The 21,947-nt window shown below is 40.4% G+C and overlaps 1 protein-coding gene across 1 annotated transcript in view; it reads left to right on the plus strand.

The window, feature by feature from the left end:
* LOC134531094 (multidrug resistance-associated protein 1-like) overlaps positions 1-21,947 on the plus strand; it is a 195,567-nt gene that overhangs the window by 50,520 nt on the left and 123,100 nt on the right. Inside the window, exons 12-16 of the mRNA XM_063366632.1 lie at positions 3,151-3,297; positions 9,579-9,663; positions 12,473-12,666; positions 15,632-15,808; positions 19,420-19,587. Coding sequence (XP_063222702.1) covers positions 3,151-3,297; positions 9,579-9,663; positions 12,473-12,666; positions 15,632-15,808; positions 19,420-19,587 — 771 coding nt within the window. The remainder of the gene's footprint in view (positions 1-3,150; positions 3,298-9,578; positions 9,664-12,472; positions 12,667-15,631; positions 15,809-19,419; positions 19,588-21,947) is intronic.

The raw sequence follows: 21,947 nt of genomic DNA on the forward strand, positions 1-21,947 counted from the left end.
GGGGGAGGGAGAAGCCTAATTGTCACTCATTGAAATTAATGGCTTTTCTATTACCCTATTGTGTGATCCACTTTATTTTCGCTCCATCTACTGATACTGAAAGTTATATTTAGTAAATGTTGAATTAATTTAAAACAGTACCAGCTTTACTGGGTTACGTATGTTATTAATTATAACCAAGTTTTCTGTATTCTAAATGTATGTGTCATTTATTTACAAATAAAATATTTTAATTTTGATTCTACAAAATATTTGTGTGGATAGAACAAAAATGTTTTTGTTTACTATATTGGAATAAGTTTTGTATCAGTTTAGATAAATGTTTGGTGGCTTTGGAAATCAACCTCAATTTAGTTATTCATCATAACTTGTTCAGATGTCAATCCATTTGTAGTGCTGGATTTCCTACGTGTCAGAATACATTAAAAATATATATTTTATTTGTTTTTACCGAAGCATCCAATCTTCAAATCTAAATTAGTTTCAATTGAGTATTTTCTTTAATAGTTATGTAGTCAGTATGACTGACTATAAAATTTAATTTGTGAGGTCAAAGGCCGCAGAGGCCGGACCTTGTCGGTCGAGGGGGGGAAGGGAAGGGAATGATTTTATGGGCTGATCCCAAATAAAAGGGGATAATATTCCACTTTCAAGGGGGGGGGGGGGGGAGAATGGGGAAAAAAACTTTAGTTATTCTGGATCCGTTCCTCCTCGGGCATGAATGCATTAAGGAAAACTTATTTCGTAATCCATCCTACACTAGGCCATCCAGTTTAAGGGATACAAGTTAATATCATATTTTGTAAAAATATAAACCAACAATTCTTACTAATGATTTCAATTAAACATTAGTAGAGGACAATTTAATTTTTAAAAATATTAATTGATAAAATAGTTGAGGGTTTTAATGTTCTTAAACATTATATAAACTTAACCGAATTTAGATTCAAAGAAGCTGTAGTATTCTATACGGCAGCAGTATTGGTTTGCTGGAAAAAATTGAATTTTTTGATAAAGTGTTTAGTTTTTATTAAATATGTAAGAAAACATGATATCTAGACGTGTTCCATTGAAAATTATATGGAATTGTACTAAATGAAAATCTTTGACATTGCTACTAACAAACAAAATTACAAATAAACTATTTTTTATTTATCGTAATTTTATTTTAAATTTCTTTTAGCTATGTGACAATTCTTCTATTTATAAATGTGTGCTGTCAGGTTGTAAGCTTAACAGAGAAAATTTCAAATCTGATGAAAAACAACGGTGACCTTTAAATGACCCTTATTCGTAAACTTGGCTTATTTAGTTACGCCATTAACTACGGTATAGTTCTCTAAAAACTCATAAACAAAGAAGCAATCCGAATAATAACTGAAAATGCCTAAATATAAGCAGGAAAACCACGAATAGCAAACATTAATAGAACTTTATAAAATATTTTTGGTAGTAGTGGAAGCTACACTTTAATTATAATTTATGGGTTTGATTGCACAATCTGAATGGGCAACTTTCAAAATATAGATGGTGAAAATTTACATTTAATTTACAAAAAAATTGTAAATATAGGATGTTTGGAAACTCCTGGACGTAAATTTAATTGCTGACAGAGGATTGTAAAACAGGTGTTTTTTCTTATGTAACAAATATTTGGAAATGCAAACAAATAAAGTTACAGGTACGAACGGTAGTGCACAAATGTTTAATCTGCGCACACCAAGGCGCCACTCCAGTGACTCAGAGAACGCGCGATTGCAGCGCCTTGATGCAGTACCTCGGGAAGCAGACGACGAGCCAGGCGCAGACGTCTAGATCCCTTCCAGCCGAGGCGACCAGTTTATTCCACTGGTTGAGCGGTCGGGTGTCAAGGAGTGTGTGGTCAATGAGCACCTGTACCGCCCACTTTCTCATCCCCACCAGTAGACTCAGCATTCGTCCTTCACACGAGTCGCCTAGTTGAGTCCACCGAGGCCATAATGGAGGGCGTTCCCCATGTTGGCTTCAATGTGGAGCAGTTTAGTGAAGAAATTCGTAGAATTCCCGCGATATGGAAAATGAGGTGTGAGGGAGTACAGTGATAAAATCTAAAGGTGTGAAACTTGAAGAGAAGTGGCACAGAAACGCTATGCGGGTTTTAACAGCATGGAGCCTGCCAAACAAGATGCAATCGGTAAGAACATTTCTTTCAAATTATTAGAAAAAAATATAATCTATCATCGTACTGACCTCCTGTTGGAGAAATTTGTTCCACAAGTAGCCTGATGTGAACGAGCTCAATTCGAGTCTTCACACGGCAGTCAACTAAGTAGTTGAGAGTCAACCAGGCAACTTAGTTAAATCAAACAAACCATCTTGTCTGAAAGGAGCCCTAGAGTTAGTCAAATGCACTAGCAACCAGCAGTATGGTGTTCAGATGGTTAGTTGTAGTATGTTTATATGTTTGGCTTTGGGCGATTATCGTAGTGTTGACTGTTAGTGAGTATGGTACTGCGGTAACAGATTTGACTAACAACAATGACATGGCAGACTTTAAATTCGCCGAGCTGGCCGATATGTTCATGGCATATGGGGAAGTGAGAGGAATTGCAGTAGAAGCATTGTACAATTTCACAAGGCCGCTATCGCAATAGAAATGTACCAAATAGAAAGACATTCCTACATCTTGACCAGCGACTGCGTGAAACTAAAAGTTCCATGTTATAAAGGGTTCATATCAGCACCAGAACAGTTCGAACGCCACGCTTCGAGGAAAATGTCCTTGGTATCGTGACCGAACAGGTTTCAGCTGGGGCCAGGCCAACAGTGTGAAGTATCGAAACATGCATGTTAGTAACAGCACCATATGGGAGCCTCAGCCATTGAAATTGCGCCTAGATTGACGCAAAATTCAAATTTTCATCTTTTCGCACCTGTAAATTCGCAGGGTTGCTTTCCTGGATATTATTTCACTAACAAAAAAAGCTTTTTGTGGTATTATAGGCTATTTAGGAGTTTTAGAACATTCTGTTTACCCCAATGGTAGTTTATAACATATATTTCGCGTGTATGTAAGCCAGGTATTCACAATAAGAGACGTCTCCCTTAGGGTACTGGACCATTTCGGCCACATGGTGAGTGTTGACGTTTGCTTGCCGGCCAATTTTGCAGGTGAGTCTGCTGACCTTCACTACTTACGTCCTCATGGACGAGAACAACGAACTGGACCCTCAGACGGCGTTCGTGTCGGTCAGCTTGTTCAACCTCATCCGCGCGCCGCTGGCCATCATCCCCATAATGGTGGCAAACATCATACAGGTCAGTGTCTTGGATGGTATGTGTACCTCTCCCTGTCGCAGATAGGTTTATTTTCCCACACATTTAGGTCATGTGGTAAATAGTAAACATGGAAGAACAATAAGTCTTCCCTGATGCATCGTATTACAAATTTGTATATTTTCAGTAATCTATTATAAGGAAATTGGTTTACATCACACCGGATCTTTTAGGCTGGGATGTGATGATGGTAGATTAGTTGTTAATTTTTAACTGCTACTTTTTCATTAATAGATGGAATTGTTATTATCTGTTTCAGATATTTAGTTTTAAGATAAAATAAAATATTATGAGATTATATAAATTTTACTTAAATGGATTAATTATTTAGCAGAATTTTCAGATGACAGTAACGTTTCCATGAGAGAATAGGTAGTAAAAGCTTGTTTTTTGTAAATAATTGATAATGGAAGACTGCTCGTTGGCTTAATGTAGTTCACATTATTTTATTCTTTTCCGTTATAAGTTTCACACTACCTAATGTTAATTTAAGTGTTCTGTTTTACCATGGAAGTAAGTATGGTTAACGGCAACCTGTGGTGCTAATATAGTTTTCTGAACACAATTTAAAAAAAAAGTTTGGTTTGCGATCGATAATAGCTTTCAATCTCTCCCCCCCCCCCCCCCCTTCCCACCATAACCAAATTGCGCGCTCCCACAGAGCGACCACGACTGGGTTAGTCAGTGTCCAACTCACTGCTCTTCTCTTTACCTTCCTCCCTTCCTTGGCCCATCAAACCAGCAGAAAAAGCCTGCCTCCGCAGTATCCAGAAGACCTGTAGATGCACTAGCTCCACCGAATCCATGTGGCGTCCTACTAGCCACAGAACCTGGACATGTGGGTCCTAGACGCTCTTACCCAGGCCCCACAAAACCCGAAGAGAGGGCCCTACGCCTCGACAACCCAATTGTACCTAACATACCCTGCAAACCCCTGAAATGATCAGGCCTCCAAACTTTCTCACCTAACTCACTCTCGCCCTACTAGCCATTGTCCTCCCTCTGCCACATTGTTTGTGGGCATTGCGAGCGGTGCAAGATGGCTCAAGAATAAGCGTGCAAGGCTGTAGTATTAGTGGGACGACTTTAGCCATAGTCCTCCCTACGGTACATTGGTTATGGGCATCGCGAATGACGTAAGATGGGTCAATAATAAGCGAGCAAGAAAGAAATCGCAGTGGGAAAACTGCAGCCATTGATCTCCCTCTGACACATTGGTTGTGTGCATCGCGAGCGGCAATGTTGTAACAAGTACAAGAGAGGCATGCAGTAGTCACAGTGGGTCGATGCTAGCTAATGTTTTCTCTCTGACACATGGTTGTGTGCATCTCGAATGGCGCAAGGTGGTCAAGAATAAGCGAGACAAACAAGTCGCACTGGGAGGACTCTAACCATTGTTTTCCATATGACACATTAGTGTGACTATCGCGAACGCCGGAAGATGGTTTAAGAATAAGAGAAAAATAGGCATTACCTAGTCCCAGTGGGATGACTCTAGCCATTGTCCTCCCTATAACACATTGGTTGTGTTCATCGAGAAAGTGGAAGATAGCTCAATAATAAGTTACCAGGCAGTAGTCGCAGTGGGACGACTCTAGACATTGTCCTCCCTATGATACATTCGTTGTAATTATCGCGAATGGCGCAAAATGGCTCAATAATAAACGAACCAGGCAGTATATGCCATGGGACGACTGCTGATATCCAAAAAAAAATTCAGACAACTTATAAACTTATAAAATTTATAAAAAAATTGATCGTGCTCGATTTTGTGTCTTTGGTTTAGATACGACATAATTTTTGTCAACATTTAAAGTGAGAATTAGTAATATAAAATTGTTACCGACAAATAATTAAAATGATATTTGGAAGTTTTATTTTATTTTTTAATGAGCTTTACACTGTATCCATGAAAAAAATTATGATTTTTTTCGTTCCTTAAATAATATTTTTTAAACCATTTTCAGTAATGCTTGATGGTATAAAATATTGTTTGAGATATTACTTATTATAATTGGGTAAACCATTAAACCCATTAGAGAAAAAACTTTTATAGACATTTCTAGATGAACAATTGGTTTATAAATAACGCACTTAAAACCCCTCAAAAAATAACTATGCTATGTTTATAAATATAAAAATCTTAAAAATGTTGAAGTAAATATATAAGTTTTTGCAAACTCTGTTTCACAAGTCTTCAAAAAATATATTAAGAATCTTTATTGATAAACTTTTTAAATATACAGTTTACATTAATTATTTTTAGAAGACGTGGGCTCGGATTTCTTGAGGTATCTTATGAATTTAAATAATTTTAAAACTAAATATAATATCATGTAGGCCTACACTACCGCATTTAAATTTTGAGAAATGCTTAAGATACATACAATAATGCTGAAAATTACAACAAAAAAACTATTCAAATGAAAATAAGACAAAAACTATCTACATTATGACAACTATCTTTGCTTCCAATTATTTTTTTTGAAATTGAACATAAAATTGAGTTGACATATCCTTACTATATCAATATTATAAATGTGAAATTGTGTTGTTGGCTTGTCCTTCTTTCAAGCAGCAACGGAGCAACGGATCGACATGATTTTTGGCATAGTGATAGTTTATGGACCGGAGAGTGACTGAAATAGGCTACTTTTTATCCCGAAAAAATGCAGAGATCCTGTGGGATAAATCTAGATAATAATTTTGTAACAATAGATAAACTCTTACGCGTGAGTTAGTGCGCCTGCAAACAAGATAATTCGGGGACTTAAACAAGCCCGGTGATGCGGTTAGCCAATGCTTCGCTCTGTCAGGGGTAAGCCCTCAATCCCATTTTAATATAATTTAATTTTTAACCTCAAATATAAAAATTAATGTGTCTTAGTATTCTATTTTGTTTGTTTTCTATGTGTTTTCACATAGTTCATCCGATTGAGTTGAAACTTTGCACATTTGAACTTCAAAACACGGGAACGATCACTGTCTAAATGAGATTTCGAAAAACCATACACATCCCCCATTCCACCCATTAAAACAAAACTTCAACATTGATTGATGAATTTTTGTTCACTTTGCATTCAAAATAAGGATAAAATTGTTGTCAAAATTTGATTTCTAAAAATAGGTGGGTCACTTTCTACAATAAATAAGAAAAAACACCCATCTTATTTTCTGACGTCCTAAAACCCAATTTTTGTAATTTATTATGAAATTTTATCAACTTGGCGTTAAAATATAGGAGGAAATATTGTCTTCAACTGTTTAAGAATAAAGGTGAATGTCAACCTCCCCCTACTTCAAATCAACCCCCCCCCCCCCCCCCACAAATATACACTTTAAAAAAGAAATTTGGTTCTTCATGATTAAAATTTGCATAGATAACATTTAAAATCAGAAAATCAGAAGATAATTACTCTTTATTTTATAATTTAGGAAGGTCAAGCATACATGAGATTTTGTAACCCTCACCCCCTCCCCCCCCCCCCCCCAAATCAGTTTTTTCATCCCTTAAAACAGAATTTTTTTACATAAAAGGAAATTAAGGATAATTACTTTTAAAACAAGAGAAAATTGATTGCTTTATCTGATTTCAAATTATCCGACTCCATCTTCCTGTTCCACATGTGGTTTCAGAAACAATTTCATCTCTCTGTCCCATCCCTTAAAACAAATATTGGTATTTATTTATAAAGTTTTACACTTGGCGCTAAAAGTAAGAGGATGATAACTGTCAGTTTATGATTTAAAATAAATTCTCCCTTCTCCGTGTCAAACGAGATTTCGATAAACCATCCCTAATTCCCCTTACTTCTTGATGAAATTTTGCAAACTCGACGTTCAAGTTAAGAGAAAATTAACTGCCTAAATTAAATAAAAATTTACCCTCATAAAGTTATCTATGTGAGATTTATAAAACCAGCATCTATCTTTCTCACCACTTACAGTTTACTAATGGTATTACTTGATAATATCATGCATACTTGACTTTCAAAAAAGGGAGGAATTTTGTCTACATTTAAATTTAAAAAAAAAATATTGAATACATGATAGTTATAAAAACTACCCCATTCCCCATTCTCACCCCTTTAAGGATAATTTTTCAAACCTTGATAATATTTTTTACACTTGATTTTAAAAATAAAAATTAAATTACTATTAAACCTACTTTTTTCCCCGGCTAAATTAAGTTTAGAAATAACTACTTCCAATCCACTTATCACTCCCTTGAAGCAAATTTTTGGCTCTCCTTGGTGAAATTTTGAACAGTTCACGTACAAACAAAGGGTAATTTATCGTAAACATCAAATTTAAGAAAAATAAATTCACTGAATACATGAGCTAACGATAAGCAACCCCTAGTTGTCTTTCTTGCCACTTAAAGCAGTGTGTTGGCCCTCCTATATGAAATTTTGTACAATTGACGTTAAAAACCAGAAGGACACTACTATCTACAACTGATTTTATCAGTTAATTATATGCATGAGATTTTGAAACACTATTTTCCTTCCGCTTCTCCATCCTTCCTTCCACATCGGCCTTGTCTACCCCTTAAATCAGAATTGGGTCAACACTTGATGAAATTTATGCACTTGACATTAAAATTAAGAAGACAATAAAGAAATGGTTTGGAAACGCAACCCTATAAAATTACAGGCGCGAACAATAATGCACGAATTTAAATTTCACGCGCATTGTGTGCCACTCCATTCGCCGAAAGGACGCGCCATCGCGTAACCAACCTCTGTCGGTGGATATGAACGGATAACGTCGCCGATGACAGAGGCTGCACCTCTGCTACGCGTAGTCCGGGACTATAGCTCCTCGCTGCTGGGCAGTCCTTCCACGATACGGAACAGGATCTCGGGCGGCCCCCGTGGATGGTGGACCTCAGTTTTAAGAGTGTACACCATCGCCTCCAGTTTCTTCTCCGACTCTGCAGTCGCTTGGTCTATGTGCTTCCTTCCTTTGAACTGGTTGGCTCTGAACTGAAACTCGTACCTCTTCTTCGAACGACCTCTTCTCCATCAATAGTCCTAGTCGCTGATACCTCAAAAACGTCGAACAGCGTCAGTAATAGAATATATAGTATGTTAACTACGTTTGCTTCTACTGGTTATTTTGAGATGTTATTAATATCACGTAGAATTTTTGATGTCCATTGTAATTCGTGGTCAACTAATATTGTGTGGTTTGAATTAACAGTAGGATGAGATTATTTACAAATTGATTTTAAATCAATTTTAATCAATCGTCAATTGCTCTTCAAAATTATAAATATCACTCCAGACTTTTAATAAAGTCGAAGCATGCTATCGAATTCTGAAAACTGATTTCAATTATAGATGCGGACAGGAGTAATATAGCTATACGTCTGTACTATACCGCTGCCGAACGAACACTCTATCGTTTCAAATCGAAAATTTCTTATGGTTTCCATCAACGATTTTCGGTTGTCATAATATCAAAACCCAAGCGAATGAACTAGCTATCTATATATCCAGGGCCTATTAAACAATCATAAGTTTTCTTACTCGTTTATCCTCTTACACAAATTTGGTAAAAAGTTTAAAACGTGATTTTTCATTGGGTATTTAAAACTCATGAACCTTTAAAAATAAACGCAGATAAAATAACAAGGAAATTATCGTATTGATGTTAAGACATCAAACACAGAATAAAAATATTTAAATTAATCAAGTTGGAAAGAGTACAGAGAAAAAAAAGGCGGTCGCAGTTTAATTTATCTATTGGAACATCCAATGCGTCATGCGAATGTATAAAGTTTGATATTAATGTAAGAAACGTGGTCTTGGAGACTTGAATGTTTGGTAAGGGAGAGGGTTGTTACATTTTAAACACGTGCATCTCCAGCCCCCCTCTCCAACATTGTAACCATGCCTAATTATAAAAAAGAATTGTTTTATAAAATGTTCAAAAATATTCACTGAATATTCAGTAAGACAAATTAGCTGCGTTAGAATTAATCAAAATTATACTTTTACACATAAAATAGGTATATTTTCTCAGATAGTGAGAGTACGATAATGGAAAATTACTTGGTTACTATCCTTGAAATTTAACATATTTGTTTAACTGCAACTGTTCGGTTTCAGACTTAAATCCGTTAGAAATAATCTTGTGAGTTTTGATTTGCAGTTTTGTCAGGTACGTCCAAAAGTGTCTTTACCTAAAGTGTAGCTATGTCATTAAAATTAATCTTTCAGGAAATGACTAACACGCAAATGAACATTGTTTTCCAGGCAAATGTGTCCTTGAAACGTATCAACAAGTACCTCGCCACTGAAGACATTGACATGACCTCTGTGAGTCATGATAAACAGGAAAGTGAGTAGTTTTTACAGCATATAAATGGAAAATAAACAATAGTAAAATTAATTTGTAGAAAGTTTATTGCAGCTACTTGATGCAAACCCATGCTAATGTGTCTGATGCCGCTTCTAAAAGTAAATAGCTCATGTGAATTTCAATGAGAACATTGTGCTAGAGAAATTGTAAAGCTGTAAATGTAATAACTTATGTTATGTAATACTTTCTCGGATTATTACATTTCTAAAATTTTATTTTTGGTGTTTAATGGTCGAGATAAAATACAAGGGGAAAACAAGTTGGATTGTAGTCAATATAATTTCTTGGAAATACGCTATTGTAACTATTAACTGTTTGTGATGTGGAAAAAAAATTCAATAATACAAATTAAAAAATAAAATTAAAACATAAACCCACAGAGAACAAATCTAAATCAGCTGATATAAAACAAATAAAAACCTAAATTAAATTTGAATGTGTTCGTCCGTGCTGTCGTCATTGTGTTGTCCATAATACCTCTTTCGATTCATCATTGTTTTTATCTGTTTGACATCAGCTGATTTGGCCTCGTTCTCTGTGGGTTTATGATTTCCTTCTTATTTCCTAATTTGCTTTCTTGAATATTTTTTTCCCACGACAAACAGTGCAAAGCTGCAATGGCGTATGTTCGATGTGTCGTATTGAATGAGAACCACGGAAGGGAAGTGTGGCGGCGGGATGCACAGCGGCAGAGCGTGGCGCGCTCCCCTGCCCGCAGAGGTCGCCGTGAGCGTGAGGGCCGGCTGGTTCGCGTGGGGCCGCGGGCAGGAGCCGGTGCTGAGGGGCGTGAGCGTGGTGGTGCCCGAGGGCTCGCTGGTTGCGGTGGTGGGGACCGTGGGCTCGGGCAAGAGCTCCCTCGTGTCCGCCATGCTGGGCGAGATGGACGTGGCTAGCGGCAGAGCGTGGCGCGCTCCCCTGCCCGCAGAGGTCGCCGTGAGCGTGAGGGCCGGCTGGTTCGCGTGGGGCCGCGGGCAGGAGCCGGTGCTGAGGGGCGTGAGCGTGGTGGTGCCCGAGGGCTCGCTGGTTGCGGTGGTGGGGACCGTGGGCTCGGGCAAGAGCTCCCTCGTGTCCGCCATGCTGGGCGAGATGGACGTGGCGGGCGGCAGAGCGTGGCGCGCTCCCCTGCCCGCAGAGGTCGCCGTGAGCGTGAGGGCCAGCTGGTTCGCGTGGGGCCGCGGGCAGGAGCCGGTGCTGAGGGGCGTGAGCGTGGTGGTGCCCGAGGGCTCGCTGGTTGCGGTGGTGGGGACCGTGGGCTCGGGCAAGAGCTCCCTCGTGTCCGCCATGCTGGGCGAGATGGACGTGGCTAGCGGCAGAGCGTGGCGCGCTCCCCTGCCCGCAGAGGTCGCCGTGAGCGTGAGGGCCGGCTGGTTCGCGTGGGGCCGCGGGCAGGAGCCGGTGCTGAGGGGCGTGAGCGTGGTGGTGCCCGAGGGCTCGCTGGTTGCGGTGGTGGGGACCGTGGGCTCGGGCAAGAGCTCCCTCGTGTCCGCCATGCTGGGCGAGATGGACGTGGCTAGCGGCAGAGCGTGGCGCGCTCCCCTGCCCGCAGAGGTCGCCGTGAGCGTGAGGGCCGGCTGGTTCGCGTGGGGCCGCGGGCAGGAGCCGGTGCTGAGGGGCGTGAGCGTGGTGGTGCCCGAGGGCTCGCTGGTTGCGGTGGTGGGGACCGTGGGCTCGGGCAAGAGCTCCCTCGTGTCCGCCATGCTGGGCGAGATGGACGTGGCTAGCGGCAGAGCGTGGCGCGCTCCCCTGCCCGCAGAGGTCGCCGTGAGCGTGAGGGCCGGCTGGTTCGCGTGGGGCCGCGGGCAGGAGCCGGTGCTGAGGGGCGTGAGCGTGGTGGTGCCCGAGGGCTCGCTGGTTGCGGTGGTGGGGACCGTGGGCTCGGGCAAGAGCTCCCTCGTGTCCGCCATGCTGGGCGAGATGGACGTGGCGGGCGGCAGAGCGTGGCGCGCTCCCCTGCCCGCAGAGGTCGCCGTGAGCGTGAGGGCCAGCTGGTTCGCGTGGGGCCGCGGGGAGGCGCCCGTGCTGAGGGGCGTGAGCGTGGTGGTGCCCGAGGGCTCGCTGGTTGCGGTGGTGGGGACCGTGGGCTCGGGCAAGAGCTCCCTCGTGTCCGCCATGCTGGGCGAGATGGACGTGGCGGGCGGCAGAGCGTGGCGCGCTCCCCTGCCCGCAGAGGTCGCCGTGAGCGTGAGGGCCAGCTGGTTCGCGTGGGGCCGCGGGCAGGAGCCGGTGCTGAGGGGCGTGAGCGTGGTGGTGCCCGAGGGCTCGCTGGTTGCGGTGGCGGGGACCGTGGGCTCGGGCAAGAGCTCCCTCGTGTCCGCCATGCTGGGCGAGATGGACGTGGCTAGCGGCAGAGCGTGGCGCGCTCCCCTGCCCGCAGAGGTCGCCGTGAGCGTGAGGGCCGGCTGGTTCGCGTGGGGCCGCGGGGAGGCGCCCGTGCTGAGGGGCGTGAGCGTGGTGGTGCCCGAGGGCTCGCTGGTTGCGGTGGTGGGGACCGTGGGCTCGGGCAAGAGCTCCCTCGTGTCCGCCATGCTGGGCGAGATGGACGTGGCTAGCGGCAGAGCGTGGCGCGCTCCCCTGCCCGCAGAGGTCGCCGTGAGCGTGAGGGCCGGCTGGTTCGCGTGGGGCCGCGGGGAGGCGCCCGTGCTGAGGGGCGTGAGCGTGGTGGTGCCCGAGGGCTCGCTGGTTGCGGTGGTGGGGACCGTGGGCTCGGGCAAGAGCTCCCTCGTGTCCGCCATGCTGGGCGAGATGGACGTGGCTAGCGGCAGAGCGTGGCGCGCTCCCCTGCCCGCAGAGGTCGCCGTGAGCGTGAGGGCCGGCTGGTTCGCGTGGGGCCGCGGGCAGGAGCCGGTGCTGAGGGGCGTGAGCGTGGTGGTGCCCGAGGGCTCGCTGGTTGCGGTGGTGGGGACCGTGGGCTCGGGCAAGAGCTCCCTCGTGTCCGCCATGCTGGGCGAGATGGACGTGGCGGGCGGCAGCGTCAACACCACGGTAAGTGCAACACCTGTGGCACACAGTTTGTATAACAATGTCCCGTGCATCAGCTGTAAGCTCCGTAGAGAGTTCGTTCAAGGTCGCAATTAAAGGGTAACCCAACAAGTTTTATAAGTTCATGCGCAAATACAACTATGTTGTTTACTCACTCGTAGCAATTAAAAAATAACTCTTTCATCAATTAGTAGCGAGTGAAAACTGTAAACTTCATTCGGCAACAGGATTGGAATCTCTTCGCACGAGAGTGGTTGAAAGTCGAAGTCCCTGGCCGTCGGATGGGTGGTAATGGTCGAGACGACAGTGATCTGTTTCGCTGGGCCTCCACGTTCACCTGACATAACGCCATGATATATATATTTTTTTCCTTTTGGTGCTTTCTAAAAGATCGTGTCTACGTTCCACCGCTACCTAATGATTGGTCAGAGTTGAGACACTGTATTGAAGAGGCTATTTCTTTCAATTCTCCGGAAATGTTAACCGAAATGTGGTAAAAATCGTACTTTATGTTGGACGTGTGCCATGTAAATAAAGGTGCACATACTAACAATTTGTAACGAAACTAGGTTAGTTTATATTCAACTTGATGAATAATTTGTTGTAAACAGTCTATATTAAATTGTTAATATATACTATCAAAACTGAGATATTCCTGTATGGACATACTGTATTATTATTATTATAGATAAGTTCTCTTTGGTTTTGGAAAATGAGTAACTGTTTAATTAAATAAGTTGATGACCTTAAAATGGCATTGTAAGCATGATGTAAAAAGACACTTAAATAAATACAACACAAACAGTTAAACATTTACGTAATTCTTTTATACAGTGAAAACTGCAAAGGACATTTATAAAATACGAACCAACTCGATGATGCACTCACAGCTTGAACGTGTACCAACGGCCTCATGTCTCCCTCCTGGGTTCGATGACTGGCTGCGACCTCTTGGGAGTCCCGCGGCCAGGCCTCGCCGGAGCCCGGGGACGAAGGAGAAGACTTTGTTCCTAGGCACGGTGGCCCGTATCTAACCACTTCGGCACGCACCCTATGTCAATGCTTCTGCAGTCATTTCCCTCGGTGGTGCCGTGGAGACTAGGCGCGGGGCTCCAAGCATTGGCCAGTGGACTTTGCTGACGGCGCAAAGCCTCTCGTGGCCGCGTTAGTGGAGCTTGAGGACTAAGCAGCAATACGTTTACGTTTGTTGTATACTTCGTGAGACCAAAATTTTTACAAGTTAATTTAATATTAATGATGCGCTGTGGTCGTACGAGGGATATTCGTAAAGCAAGCTCCGTTTGACCATTAAAAATAATAAACTCGTGAGAAAACGTTCGTATTGACAGTTTGAGTTTACTACTTATGTACTTAACATTCTCACATAATCGCCATTCAGTTTTAAACTTTTTTCGTAACGCTGCACCAGTTTTTTTAAACCCTCTGAATATAAGTTCACCCCCTGGAAATTAAACCTGTTAACAATCGTAATTTTTGTAATGGCTACTGTAATTGCTGATCCATGTTTCATGAAATCAACCAAAATGACGTCATTTCATCCCAACAAACGGTAGCCATAATTTTTCGATTTAAGTTCTGAGATTGCTTGAACGTTTTCCGGAGAGGTTTATTAAGCGCCTGTGTTTAAGCTACACGCATTTCTTTTTCGAATTCCATGATGTCTATGGCCAAATAATCCGTTCCATTCCCAGGCGTCTAACTTCTATGCAGAAAGTTTAAACTGCTGCAGTGTTACGAAGAGTAATTAGAACTGAATGGCGATTAAGTTAAAATGTTAAGTAGAAATGTAGTAAAATAAAACTGTCAATAAAAACTTTTCTTGCGTGTTTATTACTTTTAAAGGTCAAATGGAGCTTACTTTACGAATAGCCCTCGTAGCTTCAGTGAACTGTAGCAAATGCACGGGAACCGGGTGGTCGAATGGTCATTTCACTTATCTGCCACTCACGTTGGACTCAAACTAGGAGTTTCCGCGAGTGGGAAATGTGGCTGATGTTACCGTGTACGAAGAGTTTTCTCGGAGGACTTTCGTTTTCTTGACCCACTCATTCCTTCAACGCTCTATTCTCACCTCATCATCCTTTATCTTCTCTAATGACCTCAATGTGGACATTTCATTTCTTGTAGTTAATGAAGAGGTAACCTACAAGAGTTTTATTTTGGAAGAATAAAATTGCAGAAAGAAAAGGGTAGCTCCTAGATGTAAATGAGAACTCTCTCTCAAATATGTAAGAAAGGAAATTATTAGAAATTTGTTAACTTAAAATGCGAAAAGTATTAAACAGAAATGTGTTAAAAAAACTCATTTCATTATGACTTGTACAAAGTATCGGGGGGATTGATTTGATCCATTCCCTGCTTCTTTATTATTAGTTTTACTGATTCCTCAGTCGGTAGAAGACTAAATGTTAACTAAACCTAGATTAAAACTGATTAATAGCACTGATTTCCTTTTAACGGATTAGAAACAATGTACGAACATGCCTCAAAATTTCAATTCTACAAATCGTCAAGCAATGAGGTTTTTTATTAGACAACACAGCTCTGTGAGACTTTAAGAACTTAACATATAATTTGATGACACTAAAATATTCTCCATAGGAAAAACTCTTTAATATGTTACTTGTTTTAAATCCTTCATACTCTAGATGAAATATATTATGTATACATTAAAGAAGAAACTGAAAACAAAACCAATAAAGCACTACCCGGAGGAATAAAGGTTGTTAGATAATATTGATAGCCACACGAATACCATAAGTTGCAAAGTTATAGCAAATGAAGTTTTTTATTTACGTTAATGGCACGAACTTGCGGTTCATTCAAAATATTTTAAAATATGAACGTAGCTATCACAACACAATGACTCGGTCGGTGAGACAAGTGTGGCAGTCTCGCCGTGACCGAGGTCGTGTGGCTGGAAGCAAGAGCCCCTCACTGCCCTCAGGGGTCCACGGCGTACGTGCCGCAGCAGGCGTGGATCCAGAACGCCACGCTCAGAGACAACATCGTGTTCGGCAGACCGCTGGACCACGCCTTCTACCAGCGAGTCATCGACGCGTGCTCGCTCAGGTCTGACCTGGCCATCCTCCCAGGCGGCGACCAGATAGAGATTGGCGAAAAGGTAAGTCCAAGCATACGTCAAACCAAGGACAGAGCTAGGGGGTAGGCCCAGGGGTTCAGACCCTGCCTTCCTGGATCAAAAATTAAGAAAAAAACAATCGAAAAAATTATAATATTACAGCAACTTAGCTACATAGGATTACAGAACTATAAGTTTTGGAAGATTATTGTAATTCTTAGTGGGCTTCAATAACATTTTCCTCCCCAATATAGCCCTACACATAAAAAAGGCAGAAATTTTGTTTCTAAGACAAATATTCTATAATAATGCTGGTTTGCACATGTGTTACTGTAAGATGTATTTCCCGCTGACTTTACATGTGAGTTTCATGGATTTAATGACATTAATTCATGTATGTGCTTATAACTAGTTTCTACGACATCTTCAAACAAATGACTTTAGAGCAAAGAGTAAAAAAATTTAATATAAAATTAAATATAAAATGTTTAGTTACTCTTCTCAAAAATAATCATTACTAAAATTTCTGTGTATAAACTTTGGAGTTCTAAAAGCCTACTATTTAATGAGATTTCAATGTGACAGTAATTTTATTTTTTTAAATTCAATCATTAAGGAAAAAAAAATTGTACTTATAAAACATAATATAGTCATACTCGACCCCTTACTTCAGAAATCTTCGCTATGGACCTGGCCAAGCGGTGTGAATGCATTAGGTTTTTAAGGGACGATACAGAAACCGAAAGATGTCGTGATATCAAGAGTTTTCAAGGCCGTAACAATTTTCTGTTTTTTAGATTTTAAAATGTGGCTGCTACAAATAGTTTCCCGTGTGAAATCATTAACGTTTATTATCGAATTAAATTTTGATAAAAGACTTGAACTGTAAAAACTCTTTAAGTAGACGATGGTTTACTTATGGAGTTGGCAAATCTATTTGCGTAATCTCTTCTTTAACGAAGGCAAATTACCAATATTAAAATACGAAAAATGTTTGGAAACTTTTAACTGTTGGCACCAATATGGCGTCTTACGGTTCCTTTCCTTCCCCTTAACTTCTAGTCCACACCTTAGTCGTGAGGAATGAGATGACAATGGAGCTATTTCGGAATGTGTTAGTGCGGGATACGGAAGGCTTGGACGTCTCCCCAGGCGTGGCCCACCGCGGGGAGAGCGAGTGCACTGGCCCGTCGCCATGCGCTGTCGACACCCGGTCTGCCTCGAGCCTGTTCAGCTGCAGGCGCTTGCCTTCTCACTTCACTAACTTTATTACATCAAACTTGATTGTTCAGTGGTCGCTTCTTGCTATAATTATGGAGGTCTAAAACGTTTTGAATATGTTTTAATATCGTAGACCTTCGTTGCAACAGTTACTGACTACTTCTTGGCTACCAGTCTAAGGCCACAACTGTAATACAGGAAGTCCATAAAAGAATATCACAGTTTCAAAGATGTATAATATTTCATTTCGAATAATTACAATTCATACATCAAATTGAACGTAAAAAAACATAGTTTTTCTTACAAATGTTCAATATTTGCACCTTTAGTTTTACGGCACACATCCAACCTAAAGTACAATTATTTCCACATTTTCGTTAAAAAGTCCGGAGTAATGGAAGCAAAAGCTTTTTAAACTCTGTGTTTCAGCTCTGTCAAATCGTTAGACAGTGGCGGAACTTAGACACGATATTTTATGAAGCCCCAAAAGATAAAAAATCACATTGCGTTATGTCAAGTGAACGTGGAGGCCAGCGAAAATTAGCTCTGTTATCGCGGCCATCGGTGGATGTTTATGTCACATGGGTGATCACAATTAAACTTTATACGAAACTCACGTTGAACTGAAATTACAAATAAACTCTCAGCGAATTGCGGAACACAAAACGCTTTATGCTCAGGAGTCGCCATTTTGCGTAGGTGGCGCGAAAAGCGAGAAAACCACAAAGCAGTGATCGCGCATGCACTTATTTAAAACGGTTTGAGTTACTCTTGAATTGTGATCTTGAAATAAATCTCTACAACGCTTACAGTTGATAGTATTAAAATTTATAACTGAGACCTTATTTTATGGACATACTGTATTGTTGGTACGCTCGTTGTTTGACAACACGTCGGGAACACCGTACAATCGGGTCTCAACTTAGAAATCAAAAACGTAGTTAGTGAGATTGCGTCACGTTGACAAAGTGATAGAGACGGTAAGGCGCTGCAAATAACAGTAATCAGGCATGCTCAGCCTTGGTCTATTGTAAGAAACCCAGTATTTTCCAGACTGGTTTCGGGAAACAATCAAAACCCGGAATCAACGTGACAAGACCAGGAATGCGAGTCCAGTGCCTTAACACCGCATCACCTAGCGCCGTGGCGGGAATCCTGTTCTTGAGAGGAAGTAGCTTCAATGCTGGACACTTAATTCGAATGACTCTTTTTTTTTCCTAACACTAACTTAACATATCAAAATTTTTAGTATAATTCTATTGGTATGATGCAAAATGGCTGTGATAACTGGCCACAATATTATATGCAAACTAACAAAACTCAATACAACAACAAAAAATAGACTGAAGAAAAATATTTTTAGTAATTTCTCGTTTTAAGTTAGTTACTAAATGAACTTAAGGCTCAAAGAAAGCTACACAGCCATTGCCAGGATCCATCAAATGTGAGATTATTTACCCTGGATGCAATCATTTACCAAAATATTTTAGAAATTTTCCATTAATGAAGCATACAATATCTTACGTTTTTTATATATTTTTTCTTCCAGGATCGATCTTTAATATCATTATTTTTTATTGTTTACTAACAATTTTTTTTTCTCTAGAACACTTTTTAATGTAATGTAATATTACATTTAATTTTAATCCAAGCAAAAATAATTGCTTACATTTTTGTTATCAAATCTTTAATTAGTCTGACAGGTTATTATGGAAGCTCACGTCAAAGAAATTTATTAATATATTTGGGTAACTCCATAGTATAACTTCTTCCGTAGTCTTTTTTCGTTTGGAAAAGCTGCTCATTTTTTTCATACGTCAATTACAATTAAATTTAAATAAATTTATTTATTAAAAATGTATTTGTTAAGTTTTTTAAAAATACGTATTATTATTGCGTAATTATTTAAGGGGTAGATGATTACATTTTATTTCCAGTGAAGCATATTAACAACCTCCAAAAGATATTTACAGACAGTGGGGAATCAAGCTTCCATTCTAACTCTAACATTCCTTTCACGGGCACTACAAATTTATTCTTCTCATAAATATAGTGATTGGAAACAATAAAAGAAGTGTATTATTTAAATGAAAACGAAAATCTAGAAGATGTGTTTGATCTTTTGTTCATGTTCCGAGAACCATCAATTTAGGTTTCCTCCATTCCCTCATGTTTCCTTCGCATAATACTACACATTTCTCTTGAGAACTTGCAGATTCTATACTTGTATAGTGCTCCAGCCCTACAGTCCTACATTACTAAGCTCCATAGTAATTCGGGCTTCATTCAGTTCCTTTTAAGCAGATTCTTTGAGCTGTTGTCTTGCTTCCATGAAACGAAAGATGTGGTGTACTTCCATATGAAAACTGTAGTAATAATAAATGAAAATGTTGCTATTAGTTACTCAGGTGCAAATGCATGGTAATTTTCAGGGCATCAACCTGAGTGGGGGTCAGAAGCAGAGGGTGTCTCTCGCCAGAGCCGTGTACCGGGACAGTGATGTGTACCTGCTGGATGACCCGCTGAGTGCTGTCGACAGCCACGTCGGGAAACACATCTTCGAGCAGGTCATAGGACCGGCTGGACTTCTTAAAAACAAGGTGAAACCTTTCATTCCTTCAAGCCAGGCAATATTTAAGCGTATTGTAATTCGAACTCACAATTTAAAAAAAAATATATCATTAACAAGTAACGTACCTTTGCATAGCAACACAAGATAGAGGATTCATAGTGCAGATTGTGTAGTCTAGCCGGATGTGTTTCCCATCGTGTGAGGAACACAGCAAGTTAGTCCAACATGTATAGTACTGAATGTGTAAAATAAATAACAGCCAGCCCGATACCAGCAGTATATGTCTATCATAGAGCTACTGCCAGAGTTAATTGATAGCCAAATAACAACGATTCTATTATGTCTCGTTTTTGTACCGAAACTAGTTTATTCACGGTAGCTTAAGTTATCTGGTGTTATACCAGAAGTGAAAATTAGTTTTGGATTTCTAACCATATCCCAAACTTAAGTAAAACTGTGCATGTTACATTACGTATTGTATGCATATGCATAAGTATTCATAGTCATTAATATTATCACATACTGCTGAACATTTTCTAAGTAGAATACCAAGAAAGTATCCATAATTTTTTAAAAGCATGTAATCATTGAAAAGTTTTATTTCTGAAAAAAAAAATATATTACATTTTATAGGTAGATTTGAAAGAAATAACACCTATTGTAGCCGTTTCCATTATGCGACTTCTATAAAATATTTATAATTTTTGGTTTCATGGTGCCTAGACCACAAAACCATTGTAAACTCAAAAGTAGATGTATTTATATATCACAGTTTTTTGGACAGGATAACTGCCGTAATTTTTAACAAATCACTTCCAAACTAATTAATAAAATCTAATAGGGGACATTCTCAGTAGTATATGAATGGGGTTCCGACGGCTGGCGCCGGCGCGTGGATTGTGATTGTCGGTCCACCATCTTGGATTGTGACGCCACGGCGACCATCTTGGATGCAGCGTAACGGGACATAGCGTAACGGGACAAGTTTGACCTTGACCTTTGACCCTCAAAATTCGCCAAAATTGGGCAAAAAATGCCCAAAATTCCTCAAAATTCGCCAAAATTTACATTTCTGTGGAAAAAAATTCCGTCAAAAAATCTCAAAAAATTCCACAATTCAAAAATCAGGATTTCGAAAATCCTCAAAAGTCGTTTTGCCCTAGAAAGAACCCAAATTCCTAAAAGCGGCTTAAAACTCCTAAGAGCTAGCAGCTCTAAGCCGCCGAGGTCATGACCTTGAAAACTAGGATGCCATGACAGTCATATTGGATGATGACGTCACCGTTGCAATTTCCGTTACGGCCGCCATCTTTAAAACCTTTATTTATTATCCGATTTTAACGAAAAAAATTTTAAAAATTATAAAAAAATTCAAATAATAAAAATTTAATAAAAAATATTTAAAAATTATACATTAACGACACGGAGTTCGGAGTCCTTGGTTCGAACCCGATGGATACAAAAAAAAATGGCGACCGATCCTTCCCCCGTGGTGGCTGCAGGCAGACTGACTCCCACCACTTTTCTTAAAGCATATATATCGTCACCTAGTATGACGTCATGTCCGCCATCTTGTCTTCGTTGCTGGAAGCCATCATCATTGTATCGTCGGCTAGAGTGCACCGACGCCATGTTAGTTTAATTCTTACCCGCTAGAGTGCAGTAATCATTTATTATTGCTGTGACACCCGCCATCTTGAAATTTGGCCGCCATCTTGAAATTCCGCAATTATTTAGCTAGAAATTCGGGAAAAGTTCCAAAATTCATTAAATAAATTTGTAATCTATATACTGATTGATTAGATCGAATAAGGTCCTTGGTTCGATCCCTGGCCGATACAAAATAACTTTAATTTTAAAAAATACCACAAAAGCGACAGGTTTGAGAAAATAAAAACACCGCAAGTTCTTTTAAAAACTTTTATTACACAAATTCAGTACACTACTACAAGTACAAAAAAATACACAGACAAATTACTAAAGCCTTGTGGATTTCTCGATTGAAACAGTCTTCTTATTGTACGGACTAAGTCCTTTACATGACTTTAAATGTCTATTCAGTTTATCAGGTCGACATATTGGTACACCACAATTTTTACACAAAGCCGAATTATCGACTTCATTAAAAGGACAGTGATATATTTCGTGTCGTTGTGCACTCTGAATATTTGCTAATGTTTTGTTACAAAATATACAGCTTGATTCCGATGAATGTACAGCCAGTCTATCACAATACCTGAGATGCCATTTTAATCTTCCATATTGTACAAACTTGCTTAAACATCTGTTGCACTGATATTTAATGCGTTCAGAGTTATTACTACAATTGTGTATTACATAATCACGTAATTTCAAGTTTTTGATCTTCTCGCATTACGTGCAGCCGGA

Source organism: Bacillus rossius, chromosome 3, assembly GCF_032445375.1.
Source record: "Bacillus rossius redtenbacheri isolate Brsri chromosome 3, Brsri_v3, whole genome shotgun sequence".
NCBI lineage: Eukaryota > Metazoa > Arthropoda > Insecta > Phasmatodea > Bacillidae > Bacillus > Bacillus rossius.